The sequence below is a fragment of the Chiloscyllium punctatum genome, chromosome 10 (genome assembly GCF_047496795.1).
Source record: "Chiloscyllium punctatum isolate Juve2018m chromosome 10, sChiPun1.3, whole genome shotgun sequence".
Lineage (NCBI taxonomy): Eukaryota > Metazoa > Chordata > Chondrichthyes > Orectolobiformes > Hemiscylliidae > Chiloscyllium > Chiloscyllium punctatum.
The window spans coordinates 98,915,692-98,931,743 of record NC_092748.1 but is presented as its reverse complement, the minus strand read 5'-3'; the positions used below and the strand labels follow the sequence as shown (position 1 = coordinate 98,931,743).

The following is a 16,052-nucleotide window of genomic DNA, read 5'->3' as shown; positions in this document are numbered from 1 at the left end:
TGTTGTCGGGTGTTCTCAGTCCACTATGGGCATTATGGACTTCAGTGAGGCGTGTAAGGTACTGGGACACTGTCGCACCTTCTTGTTGTTTACACATTGCAATTTTGATCATGTCCATTCACACTGGGAATACCTCCCTACAGGCGGTTGCCAGCGCTGCAACAAAAGCATTAAACTGTCTGTTCTCTTTTGCTTGCTGATCAGTTGATCTGGCATGGACTTTTATGGCTGGCCAGCCATACTTGATTTTGGTGACATTAGTGCCCAGGTTTCGTCCCAGGAGACGTCTCATCTCATGTGACGTGGGACGGAACTTGGTACAGAACTTTGTCACTTCTTCGGCGAACTTATTACCTCCAACCTTGTGTGTGTCAGGCAACTGCCCAAAGGCACTTTGCAAATCCTTCATGGTCCATGGTCGGTGGACCAGCACTGGGCACCCTTCTGGGACTGCAATTTCAATCATTGGTGCTTGCAGAACTACCTGATTAGATGATCGTATGCCAAACCCTTCACTGTCTGAGTCACCATCCGTCGTGGGGAGATCGCGAGCAGGCCCTGGATGCCTTTCCATCTTAGAATTGCCGTTGTCATTTTGAGCTTCATGCTTCAGTTGGTTGTGGGTACGACTTGCTAACAGTGATCCAGCAGACCCTGAGGCGATGGCCACTGACTTGGAACCGTCGCCAGGCGGATCTCGTAGGGGGGGCTGCAGGTCTCAGAGGGGAGTCATCAAGGTCAGGATCTGGAACAGACTTAAGACACTGTACAGCTTTGTTAGGTTGTTTTCCGCATGTGTCTGCGTGTGCACTTGTGTTTGTACGCATATTTGATCTAACCTTTACTTGAGATTTCCTTTCCCTGATATCAGCCTCAGCCTTCAACATGTTATAAGCACTCCAATTCACAGGTTCTGTTTTGCCCTTTCATTTCTCCTTCTCGCTCTCCTTCAACTTCGACCTCAATACTTCCAACTGCCTTTTACTAAAACATCCCCCCTCCAGAAAACCACATTCCTTGATCCACAATTCTAACTGTTTTGCAGACTCTGGGCCATAATTATTTAACATGTACTATATTTTTGGTTGGCCATTCCAATTCCTCTGTGGACCCTCTTTTTGTTTGCTCTTGCCGGAGCCCATTTTCAGTGTTACTGGAAAAATGTTCAGCTGCCTCTCTCGCGGTACCATTATCTTTTTCCCTTTGACTTGCTTTTTACCTCCGGAGGTCCCCTCTCACATTGGGCGCATCGTAAACCAAGAAACCACATACCTGATACGTCTTTGGCGAATTCAACTCACTCAGTGGTGGTTCCAAGTCTAAAACCACCCTTAAACTTGCTGTCTCTCAAACACTCTAGAGATGGCAATCCTTTCCCTTGAGTTTTGCTCAAATACTGCGCGAGAGTTCTCTGAACCCTCTTAGGATGAGTCTATATATAGGATGACTTACACCATGACTCTTACCCCGACCCTATTTGATTCGGACCCTGACGCCGGGGCAGTCTACAGATTCCCCGCCCTCTCACACAAAGGGGCCAATTCAGCGCTCGAGATAAAGTGATAAACCTTCAAGGTGCTGGCGCCTGCACCTCCTGGGAATCCTCAAAATTTTACCCAGTCGCGGGGTGCCGGGACAAGCCCCCAAACTTACTGTCGTGGAAATTAAATTGACTTGACTCAACTATTAGCAAGAGCAAAGAAAAGTGTTATTATAGGCCTTTGCAAAGGGACCCTCTGCACTTGACAAAATGCCTTATGCAAGGGGTACTTGAGCATAATTCAGATACTCATCTTATACTGTTCCTTATCATGCTCTCAAGGGCAAAGACTGGGAAAACTCAAGTTGGTATTCTCTCATCCCCTGGTCTTGGACAGAACAGTTCTTCAGCTTTCGCTGAATTCAACTGTCGCAAGGTCAAGTTGAATGTTTACAAAATTCAAACAGAGACAAGCTGGCTGCAAACCTCATCAAAGTACTGTTTACAAAGCTCAGCACAGCATTAAACTTTAGAAAAGCATTCTCTTTCAAATTTCACAGTAAATGTAAAATTTGTTAATTTTCCATTACAATGCCTTTTAAATGTTGCAGTTGTACCAGCCTCCATCACTTCCTTTGGCAGCTCATTCTACACGTGCACCACCCTTTGTGTGAAACAGTTGCCTTTTAGGTCCTTTTACATCTTTCCCCTCTCACCCTAAATCTATGCCCTCTAGTTCTGGACTCCCCTACCCCATGGAAAAGACCTTGTCTATTTACCCTATCCATGCCCCTCATAATTTTATAAACCTCTATAAGGTCACCCCTCAGCCTCCGATCGTCCAGGGAAAACAGCTGCAGCCTATTCAGCTTCCCCCTATTACTCAAACCCTTGAATCCTCTCCCCCTCTCCTCCCTCCTCTTGAGCTTGAACACCCAGGCCTGGCCTCAGACTTCCAGCCTCCAAAGCAGGTTCGGCAGTCAGCGGAGATGGCAGCAGCTGCAGTGAGGACCAGCAGTCCAGAACGGCGTCGCCAGCGAACAGCAACCCAGTGTGGAGCGTGACAGCATCTAGTGGTCAGACCACATGGTAGCCCCCTGCACTGGCCTGCCACAGAGAACCTTTGGACAGAGACTGTGATGTTTGTCTTTTTAACTTTGCTTCCTGTTTTCCTGACGTGTTTATACTGTGTTTAGCTGTAATGTAACTTTCTTTTTCTGCGTTTCTCTATTCTGTAACTAACGATTGTACCTCAGTACTCTCTACCTAAGATGGTGCTGTAAGTGGTAAACTTTTCATTTCCGGACTTGTGACAATAGCAGTAATATTAGTTCTAATGATGGAGCAAATAAAGTCACGATGAACATAAATCCAGAATTGGATGCTTGCAAGGCTGGGGGAGGGTTACAGAGACAGGGAGGACTGACAGTACAAAAGGATTTGTAAATAAGGATAAGAATTTTTGAACCAAAGATTTGTCAGAGTCAGTGGTGTATGCTGGTTAGGGTACGTGGGACAGAGATTTGGATTAACTCATGAGTTTACTCTAAGGATTTGGTACTAACATGTATTCCTTTATTTTTTCCAGAGGTTTTCCGAGCTGCTGCCGAAGCAGGTCCCTACGATATCTTGAAACTATATAACACAAAAGGCAACATTATAAACATCTCCCCAAAGCTGGAGTCTAATACTCGTCAGACACAGTACAAACTGGAAGTTGTTGCTGCGGATTGTAAGACTTATTCCTTAGGTAAGCAGCATCTCACTAATTTAGTCTGAGAATTACATGTTAAATCTAATGGTGATAGCCATTGAGGATTGCTACGCATCAGGACAATTTGCAAGAAAACCAATTTACGGGGTAAACTAACATTTATATTGTATGAGCAGAGTGCATTCTCCTTGCCATTCATCCTGTATAAATATTAATTCTTCCCTTAAATTAGTATTCTTGCAAATCATCCTGAAGAATGCAAGATGTAAAGCTTTGACAAAATGTGTCTATTTTTAAAGCAATTGTGTGGGCAGTGGTGAGAATGGCACAGTGTGGATAATGCAGAGTAACTAAACATCGCGCAGGATGGGTGACTGGAATTAACTGTGCAATGCACTGTGTAAAAGTCATTTCAGCAATAACAGAATAACATTGTGGAGTCAAGCACCGGAGTTTCGTTTATTTTAAAGCATTGCTTTAAACACTAGCTTTTGCTGTCAAGGGGAAAGAAAAACCTCAAAAACGTGTGTAAGTCGGTAACTGACGTAACTATGAAAGGGCAAAAAAAAAGAAAATTAATAAATAGAGCATTTAGAAAAATATCCATTGACCTTCTTTCTGAAAAGTGATAAATATTTGGAATAATAGTGTCAAAGAACAGTACAAAACAGCAAGTTGGGCTGACGCACGATGCCCTTCTAAAATGATAAACTTTTGCCTCTACACGGTTCGTATACCTTATTCCCTGTCTATTAGTGTATCTGTCAAGATCCCTCTTAAACATTGCTGTTGTCTCTACCCCCACCACTTCCTCTGGCAGCACATTCCAGGCACTTATAAACATTTGTGTAAAAAGTCTGTCTCTCACATCTCCTTTTACCTTAAACCAATGTACCCGAGCAATTGTCATTCCTACCCTAGGAAAAAAGACTCAGACTACCCATTCTATTCATGCCTCTAATAAATTTTGTAAACTACTATTAGGTTGTCCCTCAGCCTCCAACATTCAAGTGAAAACAAACCAAGTGTTTCAATCTCTCCTCATAGATAATACCTTCCAAACCAGGCAACATCCTGGTAAACCATTTCTTTACCCTCTCCAAAGCCTCCACATCTTTCTGGTGACCAGAACTGTGCACAATACAGTAATGTACCAATTATTGAGTTTTCTTAAAATTACATTTATGTAAATGTAAATGGAAATTACTATGTTATAAATTAGAAAATGAACTTCAGTGGATCAAGTCACATTTAGCTGCTGCTGTCGTCTTGCTGCACAGCTGCAGAATGTAGGAAGAGATAGGAACTTTGCTGGAACTGCCACGGAGTCTGAAACATGTGCATTGATTTGGTAACGCTAACCAGTTGTATGGCAATGATTTGATGAGAAATTCTTTTCGCAAAGCCTTTCCAGGTGCACCAGTAATCCCACTTACTTTCTGACCCACTATTGGCAACAATCCTTGAACACAGTGGAGTTTTACACACTAAGAGTATGAAAATTATCGTGAATGCAAAAGCTCTTTACGTAACATTGTCCGTTGTAGGTTTGATAACCTTTCCTTCTGTAAATGTTGTATTGAAATCATCGGAGAGTACAGTCCCTTGGTGGATGCTTTCTGTGCTAATTAACCTAGTGTTCCAATGAGGTGGTGTCCATCTCGCAGGACAATGGGGAGTGGAAGATTCTTGATCCTCTGTTGAGAGCACTTGAGCTGCCTGTGAGTGGCATCCATTAGTTACCTGGAGGTGATGATCAAGATGGAGATGACTAGAACCAATAATGTAGCATGTAAGGGAGTAACAAAATAAACTTGCTATGAAAAGTAGTGACTGTTGATTTTCTGCGTTTCCTTCATTGAGAAGATCCTCTCAGTGTTATGTAGATTTGAAGCAACAGACATTTACTATGTGTCAGTTGTAATCTGCATTGAATACTTTAATGTGTCCTTCAGGAACATTGTGGCATGTTTGACATTCTTCATGGTCTTCAAGGAAACGAAAACCCTCCACTACTGTGCATTAACCCTCAGTACACAAACACCAAGTTCCATTCAATGCTGCCTTTCTACCTTTCCCCCGAGTTGTGAATAATGGGTCTGATCACGTTGCCACACAATGCTCTGGGCAACTGGTCCACACCTGATCATCTTTCCACCATGGAAAGGTTTGCGAGGCAAAAAAAACCACCTTTGATCTACACATCCATCAGGCTCCAGTTAGTGTTTGAGGCCCTGCAGGAAATGGAGCAGTTTGATCCTGGTGATTTGTTTCCTGAGCAGACTGTCCAAGCTAGAACCTTCCAGCTCAGTGACCGAACTTACATCAACCTGAGCTACAAATCTTCTCAAAACTTGCTAACTGTCAAAGCTATTTGGCAGAATGTCTTATCTCCAGAATTTACAAACAAGGCCCATCCTGTCATATCCTTCCTGCATGCCCAGAGTCTTAAACCCTCCTCATGTTGTGTCTGAAGTCAACATGGTGGGGACAAGATTGTTGTCCGTCTCTTTGTGAAATATGTCCTTGCAAATGTGTCTGTAGAGAGGTACAGCGTTTTGATCAAGGTTCATCCCAAGTAGCTCCATGATTATGCACTGTGCACTGTGCATAAAAATGTGGAATCTTCTGCAAATGGCAATTAATTTGAAATCTGAGATTGATACATTTTTTAAGGTTGTAGATTTGTTCACTGAGCTGGTGTGTTTTCCGGCAGACATTTCCCTGCCTCGCTAGCGGATACATTATTTTGTTAACCAAAGGTAATAAAGATTGTGGAGCAAAGGAGGGTACATGGAGTTAGGTGGCAGATCAGCCATGATCCTGTTGCATAATGGAATGGGTTTAAGAAGGCAACTAGTTTCCTCCTTCTACTTTTCGTGCATCCCAATGTTCCTATGATATTGGGAGAACTCCCTCTCCTACCACAGTGATCATTTTCTGACAGAACATTTACGTGATAGTAGTAGGTGATTAATTAATCTTATTCTCTACATACAGGTTCTGAACTGGCAACAGCTTTGGGATTTGATCTGTTAGCTATGGAGAAAAGGTTCGTCAATCAAATCTGCAATTTGAAGCATACATTTTTAATATCTGCCAATATTTCTTTCCACATGCGAATAACATTGGCAGAAGCATAGCTCTGTAAACAAAAAGACTAAAACTATTTAAGCATTTTAAAGATCCAGGCAGCATTCAATGTGTAATAAAAATCAGAAAATGCTGAATGTATTCAATTGGTCTGGGAGGATCTGTGAAGAGAGAAACAGACTTGATGACTGATTTTTTTTGCATAGGTGCAAGTTGCATTATTTACTACAAGGATTCTTGCCACAAGACCAAGGGAGATTTCTCACCACATTTTACTACCTACCCCATCCCTCTGGTGTCTGATTCTAGCCCCATCTTACAACATGCCATTTCCAGAATCGCTTAGAGTCATAGAGTCATAGAGATGTACAGCATGAAAACAGACCCTTCAGTCCAACCCGTCCATGCCGACCAGATATCCCAACCCAAACTAGTCCCACCTGCCAGCACCCGGCCCATATCCCTCCAAACCCTTCCTATTCATAGACCCATCCAAATGCCTCTTAAATGTTGCAATTGTACCAGCCTCCACCACGTCCACTGGCAGCTCATTCCGTACACGTACCACCCTCTGCATGAAAAGGTTGCCCCTTAGGTCTCTTTTATATCTTTCCCCTCTCACCATAAACCTATGCCTTCTAGTTCTGGACTCCCCGACCCCAGGGGAAATACTTTGTCTATTTATCCTATCCATGCCCCTCATAATTTTATAAACCTCTATAAGGTCACCTCTTAGCCTTCGACGCTGCAGGGAAAACAGCCCCAGCCTGTTCAGCCTCTCCCTGTAGCTCAGATCCTCCAACCCTGGCAACATCCTTGTAAATCGTCTCTGAACCCTTTCAAGTTTCACAACATCTTTCCGATAGGAAGGAGACCAGAATTGCACACAATATTCCAACAGTGGCCTAACCAATGTCCTGAACAGCTGCAACATGACCTCCCAACTCCTGTACTCAATACTCTGACCAATAAAGGAAAGTATACCAAACGCCTTCTTCACTATCCTATCTACCTGCGACTCCACTTTCAGGGAGCTATGAACCTGCACTCCAAGGTCTCTTTGTTCAGCAACACTCCCTAGGACCTTACCATTAAGTGTATAAGTCCTGCTAAGATTAGCTTTCCCAAAATGCAGTACCTCGCATTTATCTGAATTAAATTCCATCTGCCACTTCTCAGCCCATTGGCACATCTGGTCAAGATCCTGTTATAATCTGAGATAACCCCCTTCGCTGTCCACTACACCTCCAATTTTGGTGTTAACTCCAAACTTACCAACTGGACCTCTTATGCTCGCATCCAAATCATTTATGTAAATGACAAAAAGTAGAGCACCCAGCACCAATCCTTATGGCACTCCACTGGCCACAGGCCTCCAGAAAGAAAAACAACTCTCCACTACCACCCTCTGTCACCAAATGGCTAGTTCTCCCTGTATTCCATGAGATCTAACGTTGCTAATCAGCCTCCCATGGGGAACCTTGTCGAACGCCTTACTGAAGTCCATATAAATCACATCTACTGCTCTGCCCTCATCAATCTTCTTTGTTACTTCTTCAAAAAACTCAATCAAGTTTGTGAGACATGATTTCCCATGCACAAAGCCATGTTGACTATCCCGAATCAGTCCTTGCCTTTCCAAATACATGTACATTCTGTCCCTCAGGATTCCTTCCAACAACTTGCCCACCACTGAGGTCAGGCTCACCAGTCTATAGTTCCCTGGCTTGTCTTTACCGCCCTTCTAAAACAGTGGCACCATGTTTGCCAACCTCCAGTCTTCCGGCACCTCACCTGTGACTATCAATGATACAAATATCTCAGCAAGAGGCCCAGCAGTCACTTCTCTAGCTTCCCACAGAGTTCTCGGGTACACCTGATCAGGTCCTGGGGATTTATCCACTTTTAACCGTTTCAAGTCATCTAGCACTTCCTCCTCTGGACATTTTGCAAGATGTCACCATCTATTTTCCTACAGTCTATATCTTCCATATCCTTTTCCACAGTAGATACTGATGCAAAATATTCATTTAGTATCTCCCTCATTTTCTGTGGCTCCACACGAAGGCCGCCTTGCTGATCTTTGAGGCGCCCTATTCTCTCTCTAGTTACCCTTTTGTCCTTAATATATTTGTAAAAACCCTTTGGATTCTCCTTAATTCTATTTGCCAAAGCTATCTCATGTCCCCGCTTTGCCCTCTTGATTTCCCTCTTAAGTATACTCCTACTTCCTTTATACTCTTCTAAGGATTCACTCAGTCTATCCTGTCTATACCTTACATATGCTTCCTTCTTTTTCTTAACCAAACCCTCAATTTCTTTAGTCATTCAGCATTCCCTATACCTACCAGCCTTCCCTTTCACCCTGACAGGAATATACTTTCTCTGGATTCTTGTTATCTCATTTCTGAAGGCTTCCCATTTTCCAGTAGTCCCTTTACCTGCGAATATCTGCCTCCAATCAGCTTTCTAAAGCTCTTGCCTAATAACGTCAAAATTGGCCTTTCTCCAATTTAGAACTTCAACTTTTAGATCTGGTCTATCCTTTTCCATCACTATTTTAAAATGAATAGAATTATGGTCGCTGGCCCCAAAGTGCTTCCCCCACTGACACCTCAGTCACCTGCCCTGCCTTATTTCCCAAGAGTAGGTCAAGTTTTGCACCTTCTCTAGTAGGTACATCACATATTGAATCAGAAAGTTGTCTGGTACACACTTAAGAAATTCTTCTCCATCTAAACCTTGAATACTATGGCAGTCCCAGTCTATGTTTGGAAAGTTAATATCCCCGACGATAACCACCCTATTATTCTTACAGCTAGCTGAGATCTCCTTACAAGTTTGTTTCTCAATTTCCCTCTGACTGTTGGGGGGTCTATAATAAAATCCCAATAAGGTGGTCATCCCTTTCTTATTTCTCAGTTCCACCCAAATAACTTCCCTGGATGTATTTCCAGGAATCTCCTCCCTTAGCACAGCTGTATTGCTATCCCTTATCAAAAATGCCACTCCCCCTTCTCTCTTGCCTCCCTTTCTATCCTTCCTGTAGCATTTGTATCCTGGAACATTAAGCTGCCAGTACTGCCCATCCCTGAGCCATGTCTCTGTAATTGCTATGATATCCCAGTCCCATGTTCCTAACCATGCCCTTAGTTCATCTGCCTTCCCTGTTAGGCCCTTTGCATTGAAATAAATGCAGTTTAATTTATTAGTCCTACCTTGTCCCTGCATGCCCTGACTGTTTGACTCACTTCTGTTCTCAGCTGTACCCATCTCAGATCGAACTCTTTCCTCACTGTCTCCCTGGGTCGATCCCCCCACCTTACTAGTTTAAATCCTCCCAAGCAGTTCTAGCAAATTTCCCTGCCAGTTTATTAGTCCCCTTCCAACTTAGGTGCAATCCGTCCTACTTCTACCCCAAAAGAGATTCCAATGATCCAAAAATGTGAATCCTTCTCCCATATACCAGCTCCTCAGCCATGCATTCATCTGTTCTATCCTCCTATTCCTGCCCTCACTAGCTCGTAGCACTGGGAGTAATCCAGATATTACTACCCTTGAGGACCTCCTTTTTAAATTTCTGCCTAACTCTCTGTAATCTCCCTTCAGAATGTCAACCTTTTCCCTTCCAACGTCGTTGGTTCCAATGTGGACAATGACCACCTGCTGGCCCCTCTCCCCCGTGAGAACATTCTGCACCCTCTCTGAGACATCCTTGATCCTGGCAGTAGGGAAACAACACACCATTCTGCTTTTTCTCTGCTGGCCACAGAAACGTCTGTCTGTACCTCTGACTACAGAATCCCCTAACACAATTGATCTCTTGGAAGCCGACTCAATACTAGAAACTTGGCTGTTCGTGCTGCATTCCCCTGAGAATCCATCACCCCCTACATTTTCAAAAACAGCATACCTGTTTGAAATGGGTATATCCGCAAAAGACTCCTGCCCTAGGTGCCGACCTCTCTCACCCTTCCTGGAGTTAACACATCTATGTGACTGTATCTGAGACTTCGCCCCCCCCACCTTCCTATAACTGCCATCCAACACATACTGTTGCAGTTGCAAATTCCTCATCGCTTCTATCTGTCTCTCCAACCAATCCACTCGATCTGATAAGATTCGCATCCAACAGCATTTATGGCAGATAAAATCCGCAGTAATCCTTAAACTCTCTTTAAACTCCCACATCTGACAAGAAGTACATATCACTGCAAAGGTTATTTTTGCTCCTTCACAATCTACAAACCCAGAAAATAACACCGTCTTATTCCTCTACAAACACTGCCCCATGTTAAATTAATAGCTGTGGCTTATATTTTAAGTTTACTTGCTGCTCCTTGGATACAGGCTGAAAGAGCCTAGCATCCCTTGCGCCTGTGCTATTTTTAAAACTTGATTGTGTGCCCAAACAAGCAATGCTCTGCATTGTTTGATTTTATTTTATCTATTTATTGTCATATGTACCTAAGTACAATGAAAAGCTTTGTTTGTGAGCAGTAGAGGCATCCTGATTTGTGATGACTCACTCTTCACAAATACCTTTCACTTTTCTCCTATCCCTTGACTCCCTAAATGCCCAAAAAATAAACTGATCTCAATCTTGAATTAGCATCTTTGTTAGCAAAGATCAGGAGGTCCTGCTGATGGTATAGATGTAGAGCCTCCCCTTTCCCCAGTGTCCACAGTAGAAACCATAGCAATCAACCTTGCTGGCCTGTCTGAGTTGGTCACCCAGGTCAGTGCAGTGTCAGCAGTCTGGAGCAATACACAGCAATGTAACATTAATGCCACCATCTTCTCTCTGATACCTCACACTCAATCTATCTCTGCTGCTGTACTGACCTCCCAACAAGGCTCATGCTCTGCCACTCCCACTATTGCCTACAGCATCTTCCCCACTTGCTATCACCCAACTCTCACCTCTTGATAGCACTAATCCTGCATGTCCTCTGTGCTGCCCAATCACTCAGTTCAGTCACATTGCCTCCTGTACCAACAGTAATAGCTGAAACACCCATGTCCATCTCCTGTAATACCTGTTTTTCTCCCTCATTCCAGGAGAAAGCAGCCCCAACATCATAAGTGGTGAGGAAACAAATGTCGGGCAGAAAGAGTCAAGACGGGTGATAGACCACCTGACATTTGTTTCCTCACCACTGATGAGGAGAGGACCTTTACCCTGATGGCCCTCCTGACAGGTTAATCAAGTCCAAGCCCTCAGACTGATATTGGAGGTTGCCCTTGACTCACTGTGTCGACATCCCCTGACGCAAGGCTGTCTCCCTTGACCTCACTGAGCTCTGCTGACAACAATGATGAGCTTTCTGGATTTGTGTAAAACAACAAGGCAAGACAGAATTTGAAGGCTAGGAGAAAGTGAGGACTGCAGATGCTGGAGATCAGAGTTGAAAGTGTGGCGCTAGAAAAGCACAGATGGTCAGGCAGCATCTGAGGAGCAGGGGAGTTGATGTTCCAGGTGGATGCCCTTCATCAGGAATATGGGGGGTGGGGTAGGGGTGGGAAGGGATCTGAGAGATAAATAGGAGGGAGCATGGGGCTGGGGGTAAGGTAGCTGGGAAGACGATAGGTAGGTGCAGGTGGAGGATGATGGTGATAGGTCAGAAGGAAGGGTGGAGCAGATAGGTGGGAAGGAGGATGGTTTAAGAGGGTGGAGGGTTGGATCTGTGATGAGGTGAGGGGACGGGAAATGAGGAAATTGGTGAAATCAACATTGGTACCACGTGGTTGGAGGCATTCTTCCTCCAGTCATCAGGTGGCTTGGATTTGGCAGTGGAGGAGACCCGGACTTGCATGTCTTTGGTGGAGTGGGAAGGGGAAGTTGAAGTGGTCGGCCACAGGGCAGTGGGGTTTTTTGGTGAGAGTGTCCCAGAGTTGTTCTCTGAAATGTTCCATGAGTTGGCGTCCTGTTTCCCCAATGTAGAGGAGACCACATTGAGAGCAACAGATAACGTAGATGAGGTCGAGAGTTGAGTGCTGGGGTGCAGTAGATTAGGTGTTTGGATGTGAGGGAAAATCTCTGCTGGATGTGGAAGGATCCTATGGGGCCTTGGATGGAGGTGAGGGGGCAGGTATGGGCACAGGTTTTACACCTCTTGCGGTGGCAAGGGAAGGTGCCTAGTGGAGGCATGGACCTAACGAGAGAGTCACAGAGAGAATGTTCTCTGTGGGATGCTGAAAGGGATGGCAAGGGAAATATATCCCTAGTGGTGGGGTCTGACTGAAGGTGACGGAAATAGCAGAGGATAATGAGCTGTATCTGGAGGTTGGTATGGTAGAAGGTGAGTTGAAAAATGTGGTGCTGGTAAAATGTGGGCGGCATGGTGGCACAATGGTTAGCACTGCTGCCTCACAGCGCCGGAGACCCGGGTTCAATTCCCGCCTCAGGCGACTGACTGTGTGGAGTTTGCACGTTCTCCCCGTGTCTGCGTGGGTTTCCTCCGGGTGCTCCGGTTTCCTCCCACAGTCCAAAGATGTGCAGGTCAGGTGAATTGGCCATGCTAAATTGCCTGTAGTGTTAGGTAAGGGGTAGATGTAGATGTAGGTGTAGGGGTATGGGTGGGTTACACTTCGGCGGGGCGGTGTGGACTTGTTGGGCCGAAGGGCCTGTTTCCACACTGTAAGTAATCTAATCTAATCTAAAACACAGCAGGCCAGGCAGCATCCGAGGAGCAGGAGAATCAACGATTCAGGCATAAGCCCTTCTTCGGGTGAATAGAAAGCAGCTACTTCCCTTAGTCAAAAGGTCAGGAAGAATGAGGCATTATTTGAAAATGAAAGGCAGGAAGTTTGGAGGGGATTTGAGGAAAGAGCTTTTCACCAAGAAGGTGGTGGAGTTTACAATGCACTGCCTGGGAGGGTAGTTCGTGTAGGTGATTCATAGCATTTAAAATATCCTTGGATGAACACTTGTAGCATCATAGCACTCAACAGTTTGGGCCTGGTGTGCAAACGTGGGCTTAGTGTATTTTTGACAGCACAGGCTCAGTGGGCCAAAGAGCATCTTCTGCACTGTATGATTCGAAGTAATATGAGCTTGGAATGTCAGGCTGCAGGGCAAATAGACAAGGCAAAGCAATGCAAGGCAGTGATGTTGTGAGCATCCAGATAGGTTCAAAGTAAGAGAGCAAGCGATGAGCCCAGAGGTACAGTCCATGAGCTGGATGTGCGGTCTGGGGTGCACACTATCCTTGCTGCAGCCCTACACTGGTAATTGCAAGCATTGAGGTGCAGGTGTGCTCCGTATATGGATTGCAGGTGTGATATAATGTTTCTCAGAGGCTGGTACATGTAGGCTGCCAACGTCCATGGATGTGGGGTGCATCGACGGTGTGCCCATGGCTGTTGTTGCCCAGTGACTGAATTTGCCATCTACTGGCTGTGACTCCCAACAGAGAATTATTGATGTCTTGCCTGTTGTAAAGATAGGAATCTGAATATTAATGAGGCAAGTTTCAGCAATAATAAAACTATGAACTCTGCACTATAACGCATTGCTGTCAACCAAGGAACTTGTCACATCACTTGTCAAAAAAGCTGTACTGAGATGCTTTTGACATGGAGATGAACGTTGATGCTTCTTGTCTGATTCTGCCACAAATTACACTGTAGACAGGCAGGAGGCCGGAAGAACACAACAAGCCAGACAGCATCAGGAAGAGGAGAAGTCGATGTTTCATGTGCAACCCTTCTTCAGTACTGGGGGTGGGTATAGAGGGAGCTGCAAATAAAGGGGGTGGGGGGGAGCAGGGTGGTGAAGTGGGGAAAGGTGAAGACAGGTAGAGCATATTACCTGGTTGGTCAATGGAAGGAATGGATCCGGTAGGTGGTTGGGAGGGGTGGAAGGGAGGTAGAGGGGCTGGGAAGGGAATCGAGGGATGGGAAGGGAGGTTATTTGAAATTGAACAACTCAATGTTGAGTGCTCCAGGCTGTAGGCTGCCCAGGTGGAAGATGAGGTGTTGCCACTATGATTTACGGTTTGGTTCGTTGTGGCAATGGAAGAGGCTAAGGATGGTCATGTCTCGAAACAAGTTCCACTGTAGCACATGTCACTTAGGTGCCCATAAATTTTCACCTAATATTTCAGATGGTCTTTCTTCAGAACCTTAACCTGAAAGCTGTGTTTCTCTCTCCACAGTTGCTGCCAGGCCTACAGATTATTTCCAGTGCTTTCTATTCTTAATTCAAATTTCTAGCACCCACAAATATTTTACTTTACAATAAAATATGTATTCTTTTATTCTTGTAAATAAAATTTGAAACTTGCACTATAAAGACAAGCAGCCTTCAGACCCTTTGAGATGATATCACTGATGGAGACTGGCTATTTAACTAATGGTGTCTCTCCATTTCTTTGCTGAGTCTATGATTTCAGCCTCAGAATCAGTCTGAAGGAAATGATGTAATGAGTAGATATGCAACAACATTTAAATGTGTGCAAAACATTTTGCCCCTAGGTTACAGACATTAGAGAAAAAAATTCTGGTTGCATCTACAGACATGCCATCGATCATGTATGAGATGAGAAATCGGGTAGAGTCATTTCGGGAGAAACTTGAAGTAAGATAAATCAATTTTGTGAACGATTAATGTCGAAACACTATATCAAGCCAATGCATTTCCTTTCCATATGTTGAGCCTTTGTGTGTTTTGATTTCATTATTTTATTTGGTTTATATATTTTATTAAGTATTTCCATGGGTGTATATTATGTCAAATCTCTGAAATGAATTATGCACCGAGGTTGGGACAAAAGGCCAGCACAATGGTTAGCACTGTTGCCTCACAGCACCTTGGACCCAGGTATGATTCCATCCTCGGGCTGTCCTTTATGGAGTTCACATATTCTCCCTATGCTTGTGTGGGTTTCTTCCGGGTGCTCCAGTTTCCTCCCACAGTCCAAAAAATGTGCAGGTTAGGTGGATTGGCCATGGGAAGTGCAGGATTATGGATCTGCCCAGACACTGGGATGCTCCTTGGAGGGTTGGTGTGGACTCAATAGGCTGAATGGCCTGCTTCCACACTGTAGAGATTCTATAATTAAAAGATGGCATTGTTTATTCTAGTTTGAGAAGTTATGGTGTTCCTCACATAATCTGAAAACATTTTACACTTCAGGAAAAGAACAGTCACAAAGAAAAGGACAGCATGTCTGATTATTACGTTCAAATGAATTAAATGAATGTTGAAATACTTTAATCATTTAATCACTCCTTTTTCCTATTTTAACTATTGTATTGAGTTTGGCAAGAAGTGAACAATAGAATACAAACTGTAGTAATATTAGAAAGTTCACACAGTTGAAATGGATAATTGGAAGTGTTTTTCGAGTATTTGCATCATTATTGTATACACATCACAGTACAACAAATCATTCAAAATAATGCAACTGTGAGACACCAATCTAATGACCTTTCCCTGAGAAATCTTCAGCCCATTCAGCATTGCAATTGCATTCACTCTATCAGCAGAGATAGTGGCAGATGAAGTTATGTAACCTAATCCTGACATGCCACGAATTTGAATTAATTGGACTTAACATGGATTTTGTGGCTGTTGGGAAACTCAACTGTTGGAGAATGTTGAGAACTACCTGCCCCCATGGCAAGTGGCCCTTCCAGATCTCCTCGTGTCACATGAGGAGTATCTGCACTCTCTGTAGTTCTCTTGGCAACCCCCAATCTCAGTTCCAGCTTTGACTCCAACTCAGCTCTCCCCACCTCTTCTTAGTAGAATCATAGAAT

General features: G+C 44.2%; 1 protein-coding gene across 4 annotated transcripts in view; it reads left to right on the top strand.

Annotated features, from left to right (window-relative positions):
* LOC140482396 (high affinity cGMP-specific 3',5'-cyclic phosphodiesterase 9A) overlaps window positions 1-16,052 on the top strand; it is a 113,911-nt gene that overhangs the window by 35,931 nt on the left and 61,928 nt on the right. For all 4 annotated transcript variants that reach the window (XM_072579853.1, XM_072579855.1, XM_072579852.1 and 1 more), the window contains exons 2-4: window positions 3,069-3,230; window positions 6,195-6,246; window positions 14,766-14,868. In XM_072579853.1, the coding sequence (XP_072435954.1) occupies window positions 3,069-3,230; window positions 6,195-6,246; window positions 14,766-14,868 (317 nt within the window). The remainder of the gene's footprint in view (window positions 1-3,068; window positions 3,231-6,194; window positions 6,247-14,765; window positions 14,869-16,052) is intronic.